This window comes from Cyprinus carpio, chromosome A24, assembly GCF_018340385.1.
Source record: "Cyprinus carpio isolate SPL01 chromosome A24, ASM1834038v1, whole genome shotgun sequence".
NCBI lineage: Eukaryota > Metazoa > Chordata > Actinopteri > Cypriniformes > Cyprinidae > Cyprinus > Cyprinus carpio.
Genome location: NC_056595.1, coordinates 13,168,192 through 13,180,204, shown reverse-complemented (window position 1 = coordinate 13,180,204; position 12,013 = coordinate 13,168,192). Strand labels below are relative to the sequence as shown.

The 12,013-nt window shown below is 37.3% G+C and overlaps 1 protein-coding gene across 1 annotated transcript in view; it reads right to left on the bottom strand.

The window, feature by feature from the left end:
* The window catches only part of LOC109046919 (neuropilin and tolloid-like protein 1), a 77,520-nt gene extending 71,688 nt beyond the window's left edge, over positions 1-5,832 (bottom strand). The window contains exons 1-4 of the mRNA XM_042714241.1: positions 4,819-5,832; positions 3,842-3,895; positions 3,619-3,747; positions 2,330-2,578 (exon numbers count right to left, since the gene is read on the bottom strand). Of these exons, the coding sequence (XP_042570175.1) occupies positions 2,330-2,578; positions 3,619-3,747; positions 3,842-3,895; positions 4,819-4,846 (460 nt within the window). The 5' untranslated portion in view covers positions 4,847-5,832. The remainder of the gene's footprint in view (positions 1-2,329; positions 2,579-3,618; positions 3,748-3,841; positions 3,896-4,818) is intronic.
* Positions 5,833-12,013: the final 6,181 nt, after the last annotated feature.

The following is a 12,013-nucleotide window of genomic DNA, read 5'->3' as shown; positions in this document are numbered from 1 at the left end:
TCCTAAAACACCTAATTTAAACACGCCCCCACATGTCTATGTCACTGTGTGGGATTTAAGAACAACTCTCCGTTTAAGAACAACATAACAGAGTATTGTTTCTTGTTTCAAATAGTCTGACAAGACAAAATGAATGTCCAGCTGTTCAGTGAGTGAGTCAATCAGTCGTAACGCCCTGCTTGAGCTTTATGTTTTTGATTCACTAAAAAAGAATCAGCTCATAAGAGTCATTCGTTCAAGAATAGGACTACCCTAGTCACGCTGTTTGTTTCTGATTTATTTTATAGCATCTGCTCATAAGATTTATTCCCTACAGAACTGGACTTCACTAGTTATGTTGCAATTTTTGAATCACCAACCAGCTCATATAAATGTCAGTCGCTTGAGAATTGGACTTTACTAGCTGACCTATACTTTTCTGATAAACTAGACAGAACTGACTCAAAATCAGTTGCTCAAGAACTGGACTTCACTGGTTCTTCTGTGTGTTTTTGATTAATTAAAAAACAGCTCATAAGAGTCATTAGCTCAGGAATTGACGTCACTGGTCACTTTAAAGTTTCCACTCTGAATAATAAATAATGCCAGGCACTTTCAGGTTTTTATTTTTTTTTTTCTGTTCCCATCAGTATTGTCAGAAGAAACTGTGAGAACAGTTACGGAAACAAATGTCATGAAAAACTTTTTGGCATTATGGTATTTTTTAAACATTTATTCAGTTTCCAAACCTTTGACTTGTCCAGGCCTCAAATCACACTGATATGTTCATGTTTTTCATGACTATATGATATTGATCATGGCTCCACACTAAAATAAAGCCTTGAGATCAGATCCGTAATTCAGTTGTACATCCACTGATGTATTCGATTTGATATGACTGAAGCAAGCAAGTTAATGAGGTCTCATGCAGGAAATTTCAGAACTTATGCCGCCCAGAGCCCCAGCATGACGAACGTAGAATAAATTCCTCCTCTCTCACACTGCAGACGGGCACAACTTTGATCGAGGGGCCGTTTTGTGATAAAAGCAGCATAAATTTTCAGTTAAATAAAGTAATGTTCTTTTCTGTAGCGAAAAAATTTTGAAAAAGGAAGATGAATACATGCAATTTTAGCCTTCCTCATCCACTGCTTTTCATTCATCTGTTGTACCTTCTGCATTAGCATGTGTTACCATTGGCTACAGCACAGCAGATGCGCTCTCCACTTTTTTGGGGGAACATCAAGGGAAGTGAATTCAGGGACTTTTATCTCCTTAGTTATGTAAATTATATGCCAGTGATATTCCTTATCAAGACTAGAGGAAGCTGTGTTTCGTCCCTGGCAAGTTGTGAAGCGAGAGTCTGAATCCATAGACGCTGAACAGTTTCTCCAAACTTGGCGAAAGAATTTCCTCCTGACTCACAATAGGATGGAAAAAAAGCCTCGGCTCATAACTCATTTCTCAGATACAGTATTACTCTAAATCAGTGCTACCTTCAATTGTGTGCTACTTCTTCTTGCACCCAGTGCCACAGCTGTGCAATTCTTCTGCAAGGCCCTTAAAGCTCGACCGTTCAGTGACATTTTTCTGCATTTACAACTTTAGTTGCAGCTTTATTCAAATATTGCTTTTGGCATTCTTCACACAATATCTATCACTGCTCTGCACCATTAACGCAAACATCTCTCACTTGAACTCAGGTACAGTATTACTTGCCGTTCAGACTCACTTCAGAGATTCACTTGTAAAGGCAAAAGAGCAGAAAGCAGTGAAGTTTAATAACACACTGAGAATGAGACGTCTGATAAAAACAACCGTTGTGCAATGTGCTACATATTTTCAAAAGATTCCATTACAGGTAATTGAAATCAATTATATGCGGAATGATGTTGCTGTTACCACTTAGTATCTTATTGGCAAACTTTAACATCTAAATCAGGTCCTGGTAGGATTGTCAGCATTCATTGTGGTACTAAAAATGTATCAAGGTAAACAATTTAAAAGGTTTTAGACAAATTGGGACATACAGCCTCTTTATCACTGCAATAGAATATGATTAATAAGCTCAACTGCATATTAGGATCATTGACAGAACCAACATGGACTCACAATATTCGCTATATGAATCAACAGCATGGATTTTGAAGAGTAGTTACTGATTGCATCATGAATTCAAGTTGACATGCAGAGGATAGCAATATCCTGAGGTTAGTGAGTTATAACTGGATCCAGAACTCTAAAAGAGCATCAGCAAAACCCCAAAACTCACTGGTTTAAAAATTAATCAATCTGTCATAAACGTAAACGTTACTGACACTGCATAAAGGGAGCATAAAACTGTATGTACCTGCTGTGAAATTGTAGCTTGCAGAAAATCCCATTGCTTCCAATTCACCATCTGCAACAAATTTTATCCATAGGTAACGGCCGCTCGATCTGATATATGGAGGGTTCTGTTGGCCGCAGTAGCGTCCAATTATTGGAGAAAAGCCAAAGGGCCCATCCCGGACTTCAATATGGTCAAATTTACATTCCCATGAAGGCTCTATTGAATACTTTTCATCAAAGAAAAGATCGATGCATTGTCTCGGGGGAGCTGCAAAGGAGAAAAAAAAACATAAATCAAGACTGACATCTGTAATATATGATGGATGATGTCCAACACACTCTAATGGCAAGTGTGATTAAGTTTTTTTTTTTTGTTTGTTTGTTTTTCTTAAATATTGTACATTTCTGTATGAATCACATTCATATGAAAATCTCGACCTTGTAAAATAGTTCTGAAGTTTAAACACCACATGGGTTTAATAGTGTGATTTATTAATAAGATCTCATAATATTTGTAATCAGTGCTGGGTAGTGGCTGATTACATGTAATCTGGATTGTGCAATCAGACTCCAAAAATTAGTTACTTGTAATTAGATTATATTAGGCCTACATTTTAAAATACTCACAATCAGACTACAGTTACTTTATTATTGACTACATGAATACATATTCGACATTGCATCAACTACTGATGAGCATTATTTTTTTATTTGAATTATTACTCAGTGGGTTATTTAACCATGTATTACTATGTATTTGGAAGGCGTTTGTCTTTCAAAAACATTAAAATGCAAAAAATAACCTTTTTAGTAAGTGTTTTATTTTGATTGTTGTTTTATTATAATTTATAATTTATATATTATTTATTTATCTACCTAGCACTGTTTGTAATTTTATTATGACAGTAAAGAGATTATCACATATAAACCATCTGATTACAAGAAAATTACTACTAGCTTCAAATTGATTATTAGCTAGCAGCAGCACAGTATCCTAGCAGTCCAACAGATGCGACTGAAAGACAACCTCCATTTTTTTGTGGAAATCTAATTGCGTTAATCAAATTAACGTTCAGATATTGAGAGATTGCTGATCTATAAATCCTTCTGTTATGAATGCAAATGAAACACTAGTGCTTATTAGCATCAATGGTGCTGCATATGATAAACGATCAACTGATTGCTCCTGCATCTTTCACTCCAAGTGCCACTGCCCTGCTGAACAATTCAAAACAACCCCTACCATCAGAGTGTCAAATAACAAATTTGTCTCTGTTACAAGTTTTATTTATTTATTTATTTTTTTACCTTCAATGATGTAGATGCATTCTCGCTCTGGAGGATATTTGTTTGGGTAATTGGGTGAGGTGAAGAGGCCTCCCTCTGGTTCTTTCACCCAGGTTCCACACTGCCCTGCTGGCTGCACTCCTGAATTCACTTATTCACTGAGAGAGAGCAGTCAAATGTCAGAGATTGCCAGGAAACATGGAGATGGAGAGTGGGTGGGTATTCTGTGACAAAACATCATTACCTGTTTCCTTCTTTGTTGCCCCAGACAACCCAAGCATGAGAAGACCTGCAACAACTGTGACAAAAGATTTAAGATCAAAACAGCATAGAATCATGTGGACTCATTATGAACATACAGCTGGACTGAAGGATGCCTATCCTACATATAATCATGTTGCACTAAATCGAAAAACATATATTTGGAAAATGCATTTTAGTAATGGATGAAACTTAAGATCTAAAATCGTACCTTTAAGGAATTTGGTCTAAACCTGGATAAAATTTCTTGTACTTTTAGTTCTATTTGTTGTTATTTATTTTCGTCTTTATTTTGCATTTATTTCCCAGACTGATTCATTTATAATGGATGTACTGTAAATTTGGGAAACTGATGATTTCATAATTACATCTTAATCTGGTAGCTGTTTTGGAATATGGTAATACAATTGGTCACTGGTTGGTTGACTAGCTACAAACCAACTTAAACTCATTTGCCCATCAAGCAGCCAGTTTGTTGCTGTTCCAAGATGTCCTACCAGTTTGAACTAGCTAATAACCAACTTTTAACAATTTAGGCTTAAGCAACCTTGTAAAAACCATCTTAAAAAGCTGGTATGACCACCTCATAGATGGTTTATTGCTGGTCCAAGATGGTTTACCAGCTTGTGGACTACCACATCACTAGACTGGACCAGCTAATAACCAATGTTGCACCAGCTAATGATCAGTTTAGACCAACTAGAAACAAGATACCAGCTTAAACTGGATTTTCCAGCAGAAAACAACACAACTGGGAAAATATGATATAGACTGCATTGTCATTATGCATATGCAGTTGCATATCACTCTAAGTATATCAAATGAAATGATTTCAATCATCTTACAATCACACAGAAAGTTCCTAAAGGAAGAAAGCGAGACAGACCGGTAAATGCGAATAGACCTCATGCGTAAAATGAAACAGACTAGAGAGTGAAGTTAACTGGCAGCTGGACTCACCGTGAAAGAACCTGTTCCCATGTACCATGTCTATTCCTTTCACAAAGGGCTTTCTCAACTAATTCCATTTAGATCGGAATACTTTCAGAAGAAAATATGGATATTTGCGAGTAAAAAAAAAGAAAAAAAAAAAGAAGAAGAAGCAAAAATCACAGCGAATATGTTAACAGCCCTGAATTCATTTCACTATATTAATCGATTACAATGGTGATTCCAGCAGACATCCACAACTAAGCATTAGTAGTTCCGTATAAAACCAGAAAAAGGTGCAAACATTTCCATCCAAACGCTTCCAAACCCCTCTGGTGCTTTTGATGGATTAATAGGTCCGTCATTAGCTTTTCCTGAACGCTCCACCTTTCCAGACTCACGAAAAAGATTCATAAAGGGGAAAGGTTGGAAAATCTTCCATCCATCTCTAAGGAACACTTCTAAAAATATCCCTTCCCATTCATTTTTCCATTGCTGAGAAAAGCCAACTTCAACAAGAAAACTCAGCGACAAGAAACGTGTTTAAAGCCTCATTCCCGTTTCCTCGGCGGTATATGCAGTATAAAACCCCCTTCCTGCTTCCCTTCACATCAAAGAGTTAATTCATATCATCGCTCCTCTGCGGCCATTCATTAATTTCAGTTCTTCAGCAGAGTTATGTCAACATGATGCGGCAGCACACGGAACTGTTCGTCATATATCCACTAAAGATATTGTTGATGATGCTCTTGAAGACGCACCGCAAACCCGGTCAGAATGCGGGATTCAGTGAATCCAACACCTCACGCGGCAGCACTAGAGCGTAAGCAGAAAAAAATAAAAGCTCTATGTGAGGAAAAGAAACAAGCAAAGAGATGGATATCTAGCCAGAACTACTATCAGCATCTCCGGCATTAACTGCACCTGCAGTGCTGGATTGGCGAAGAACATCTGCAGCCTGCGGACACTTGGAGTGAAGTAGCGGAGCATGCAGACACTATAATTCATTCGAGGGTTTATACGGGGCTGGTTTGAGCCAACTAGCCTCTTTCAGGAAGAATCACCATGTTTATCTGGCTTTAAAAATGTTAACTTCATTCATCAATAAACTTGATGCGAACTAAATATGGAGGAATCAGTCGCTCTGTTTTCTCGCCAATTTTCCATTCTCAGTGTGCGCAGTGTTAAGCCATTATTGTTAACATGAGTTCGTTTTACACGTGTGGTCCGTAGAGTAATGTTGTGTGTGGAATAAAGAATTGTTGTTCTTAAATTATCATTGAAAAGAACAATATAACCACATATAATTGGGAAACATATTTTCCAATTTAACAGCCTTAGTCTTTTTTTAATGGGTATCTAGGCTCAACATGCATTAAAATACTTAAGGCAAAAGCACAACATATTTAGTCGTTTTCAGAGAAAACGTATTTATTTATTTATTTCAACAGTTGAAGCATAAATCTAAAAAATATATTGCTTAAAATAAGAAAAAATCTATATTGGAAATGGTAACATTATAATAAAAAGTTTATTGTATTTAACTGGCAGAAAAAAAAAGAAAGAAAAGCATTATGGGATAAGATGACTGTATGTTTAAGTTACATGTTATTAAATTTCTCCAACACGCTCCAGTGTATATGACTGATAACAAAAACTCATTAAATAAAACCCAAACAAATGTGATTCTGCATAAATTATAAGACAATACCGACTTTTTTCTTATAAAATAATGACTGTATTTTTTGTGATAGAAAACACTGCTCATTATACTTTTATAAGTTTTTGTGAAATAATAGATCATGATTTATTTAATAGATGATGAGAATCAGTCATATATTATTCTTGCTGCTTCCAATATATACACTGCCCATCCAAAAAAAAAGTGACACGCTCTAATATTTTGTTGGACCGCCTTTAGCTTTGATTATGGCACGCATTCGCTGTGGAAACACACGCATAAGCTTCTGAAATGTCACAACATTTATTCCCATATAGAGTTGCATTAATTTTTCGCCAGGATCTTGTATTGATGATGGGAGAGTCAGATCGCTGTGCAAAGTCTTCTCCAGCACATCCCAAAGATTCTCATTGGGATGAAGGTCTGACTCTGGACTCTGTGGTGGCCAATCCATGTGTGAAAATGATGTTACATGCTCATTGAACCACTCTTTTACAATTTGACCCCGATGAATCCTGGCATTGGCATCTTGGAATATGCCCTTGCCATCAGGAAAGAAAAAAATTAATTGATGGAATAACCTGGTCATTCAGTATATTCAGGTAGTCAGCTGAACTCATTCTTTGGGCACATAACATAATCATCCATGCAGTAATTATCCAATGGGAGGATCTTAAATATTTGCTTAGTTAAGTCCAGGTGGTGACTTTTTTGTTTTTGTACGGGCAGTGTATATAAAGCATATGCAATAAATGCCAGACCCTTTCTGTTGCCTAAAGTAGCTGCATGGTCATCAAAATACTTTGGCAACCTCCATTTCATACCAGCAGATTGATAAGCATCAGTTCCAGCTGCATTGATAGAAAGTACCAATACACAGTTTCCTCATCACTGTATTTGAATATATGCATCTTCAAAGTTACGAGCATGCAAAATTATTTTTATACTGTACATAAGCCTTTGCATTAATATTCCTTTTCCTGATGCTGTAATCTCATTAAACACGTGCTGTCAGAACATCAGTCTCCTTTAAGCATACTAATGTGAAGTACACTGCAGACAGCTGATCTTTATAGAACATGAAAGTCAGCACAAAATCAAAAAGGCTTTTGCACATACTCAGAGTCACAAATCAAGTTATTTTAAGAAATTGCACTTTTTTAATGATAAAAAACACTTTAGGAGCTCAGAAATACTTGCATAGTTTTTCATTAAAATTGTTAAGATATGGATTTAGGCTTATGATAGATCTTAAGTGTGTCTGCGACCCAAATAGGCTGTCTAACAACTAAGAGCGTATTGATGTTGACAGTAAAAAAGCAGTCTGCCCTGCCCTAACAGTCCCCCTACTCAGTAGCGGCTGCTTTAACAGAGCTAATGATGAGACACTCCATTAAAATGCAACTCTGAGAAGCAAACTCTGTCACTGAATGTATTAATCTTTAGAGTGATACACGCAATTTTATGTTGATGCTCAGAAAAAGGGTTGTGATTGAATGTGGGGTTTTCCCAAAGAGAACATAAAGTAATACTGTAGCTCACCAAAAAAAAAAAAAAAAAAAAAATTAAAATGTGCTGAAAATGTACCCTCAGTCCATCCAAGATATAGATGAGCTTGTGTCCTTATTGGAATCTATTAGGAGAAATTTAGCATTAAGTTACTTGCTCTCCTCTGCAGTGAATGGGTGCCATCAAAATGATGCTGATAAAAACATCACAATAATCCACAAGTAATCCACATGACTCCAGTCCATCAATAAAAGTCTTGTGAAGCAAAACTTCAAACCTTCCAGCTAAAATATGAGTCGTCTATCCATAATATTGCTTTTTCCAGTGAAAAAGTCATCTCATCTGAATCAGGAGAGAAATATGCACAGATCAAGCACTTTTTGCATGAGAAAGCAGTCCAAACAAATGAACAAATATTGTGACCTTTTTTTTTTCTTTCTTTATCAGCTGTTTAAACTCTCATTCTGATGGCACTCATTCACTGCAGAGGATCCATTGTTGAGCAAGTGATGTAATGATACATTTCTCCAAATCTGTTCCAATGAAGAAACAAACTCATCAATAACTTGGATGGCCTGAGGGTGAGTACATTTTCATTTTGGAGTGAACTATTCCTTTAAAGCTCAATTTCTTTATATCTTATGTTTTAAGGACAAATAGTAAGAACATACAGGACCATAAATATCAATCGCAGGGATATCATGGTATGCGATCAGTGTAGCAACAGTAGAACTCCTGCAGGTTAGTTTTGTTGGAAAATTCCAGCAGTTATGAACACTCAATCAGCTTTGTCTCACGGCAATAGCACTATAAAATTGAAAAGTGGCCTCAGGACTTGTTTTATTTCTTTAGACAGAGAGCAAAAGAAAAGAAAAAGAAAAAACAGATCCTTTTCATCGCTATCAGCCAACCTGATAGGAAAGCACAAGAGAGGCCAGATTGTTTTTGTCGAGTGGTGATAGTGCTTCTCGAAATTGGAATTTCCCCAGGAAAAACTCTGCAAGAAACTGAATATCTTGCATTGGACCTTATTTATGAAAAGATACTCACTGTGATTTATGCAGCAGTTTATTATTGTTACCATGCATAACTGACCATAAAAACACCAATCGAAGGATTTACTCATCAAAACTTAAAAGAGCCTTTTAAAAAGTGTGGTTAATGAATTAGCATTCACCACTTTGTAGCAACCAGCAAAGTTTTTTGTCCATAGTTTCACTTCAACAAGGCGCTGTCAGAGGGATTTGAATGTAAATGTATACACGCTAATCCTATTAGGGATCTTTTTGTTATATTTCAAAAGATGCTGCAAGACTTTGCAAAACCAGTTTAATATTTTTAACGTCCAAATCACTCAAAATTCAGCTCACCAATTGGTTATTTTAGGGATGACTAATGACAAAATGCCAATTATGTAAATAAGGGCTTATCTTGCTTACTGTATGCAACACCACAACTGCAGAGTTCAGTTGCTTCAGCTCATGTGCAAAAAATATACGAGGAAATGTGCATCCAATGAAAGTAATTCATTCTTCTTTCACTAAAAAGCAACTTATTAATGAAAGGTGTGAATCTCTATCATTTGAAGTGAGATAAGCAGAGTTACGGTTCTGCTGCTCTGAGTTTGTAATTAAAAAGCTCAGGGGAGATGGAATACATGTATACACATATTAATAAACACTGAATTTATGAGCAAATGAGAAACAAAGACTATGAGTATAGCCTCCCACTGAATTTAATTAACCTTTTCTGATGCATATTTCATAATATTGGAAAATAAAACTCATTTGACAAATTTTTCTGTACTATGTTAACATTTAAGAGTTTTAACTATGAACATGACTTGCTATAGTTGGGAAATTAATTTTCTTGAGAACATTTGATTGGACAAAATAAGGGAGTGCAGGATGAGTCATCAAAACTTTTTTTGTGACTGTAATTTTTTTAAGGCATAGTTTACTCTAAAGTGAAATGTTTGTGATCATTTGCTCAACCTTATGTTGTTCCATACCTGTATGAATTTTTCTTCTGTTGAAAACACACACACACACACACACACACACACACACACACACACACACACACACACACACACACACACACACACACACACACACACACACACACAGTTTTTGAAGAATGTCCCTACTGACTTCCATAGATGTTTTTTTTCTCTCTCCATACTATGAAAGTCAATGGCTACCAGCAATTGTCTGGTTACCAACATTCTTCCAAATAGCTTCTTTTGTGTTCAACAGAAGAACACAAAATAACAACAGAGGGTAAGTAAATGATGACAGCATTTTCATTTTTGGTTGAACCATCCCATTAAAGGTGTTTGTCTGCTAAAAAATTAGTTTGGTCAACTTTTTGGAGTACGTTTTCATAGTCAACCTCAAAATAAATTCCATCCTAACATATGAACATGTGAAGTGTATTGATAGATAAGTGTATATTCTTGTCAATAAGATTAGATTTACTTATGTTAAATTCAACAAAACAGCAAATGTCTTCAAGACATCTGGGTTGACTGAGAGACCGAAAAGCTTTGTTTTTGAGTTATATTGTAAAGCAAAGTCTTATCCCTGCTGATGCCTGCCAGTTTCAGGTTGCATTTTAAGACAAAATCAAGGTTAAATGAAGTTGAGTTCTGAGAGGCTGTCAGTCTTCCATGCAATGCTTAACTTATCACTGTGACACATTATTCACTATAAGACTTTTGCCTAAAGCTGCCGTACCACATTTTCCCACTAGAGGAATAGCATTTATGAGCTAAGGAGTTCTTGAATAAAGAGCGCCTTTGTATGAAGCACAACATAAACAACATAAACTTCAATTTTATGAGCCAACAGGTGTCTTTTCTAACCCAACACTCTCTTCTGAAGACCTTCAGCCTTAAAAGGAAAGATAAACAAAATTAGAACCATTGAGATGTTCAGCAATGAAAACAAAATTTATCTGGAAGTGAAAAGACAGAAATCACTCCAGTTACTAACATAACCTCGGTTCCCTGAGATAACGGGAATGGGCATTGTGCATAAATTCTTATGGGGAAACTCCTGTTTACTCTGAATAGTGAAGCCTTATTTGTTCACGATGTGTAGCTGCACTAACAAATGGCAATTTAGCCTGCCAAAATGGGCGGAGCCGACTGCCTATATACAGTAAGTCAGCTCTGAATGCCATTTCATCAGAATCTTTCGACTGATAGCGACAGTCATCGTCTCACGTGCAGCTTTATAATATGGCAGACTATGCAACACTCATTCCCATTATCTCAGTGAACCAAGGTTATGTTATGTTAGTAACTGGAGCGTTCCCTCTCCCATTCCATATAGACACTTTTGGGGAACACGTCAAATAGTGCCATGCTATAAGCGAGTGCAGAACTAAGCCACTCTGTGAGCCCAGCCCCAGAGCGCCCGTAATGAATTGGAGTGAATTGGAGTGAATACCCTCATTTTATTATCCCCATGACCCATCTCGAAAATCTGGGGATGGCCTGCCAGGCCTCGGCCCGCATGGCAAAGGGTTGGATTAACTCAAGTGACTGGCCGCATGGGGGCAGAATACTTGTGAGAAATAGAAGAAGAATTGCTCTTCTATTTCTCACAAAATGTTTGCGTTTTATTTTTCCCACTATAACAGCGGTTGGTTGCTTTGGCGCTTGAACGGGCCCAGTGTTTGAAACAAACACATTTCCCTCTGTACCCAGGGTTGAACGGGGTGCTAGGAGGATTAAGAGAGGCTGCTTGGAGGGCGGTCTGGCTGCAGCAGGACTTGGCCCCATCCTATTCCTGTCTCGCAGATCAGGAAGACGCCTGAGGCACTGGGTCCAACGCTTTCTTGGGTCGGGGTCCCTGTCGCTAAGGAAGAGGGTAGCGTCTGGCCGAGTGGGAGTGACCTCGTGTCTGCTGAGTCTTAGCAGGCTGAACGGCAGGGGCGGCAGGTGCTGGCTTCGCAGGCTGCTGAGTCAGCGTAGACTTAGGGCGACTAGAGGCAGCAGCGGAGCTGGAGCGCTTTGGCAGGAAATGT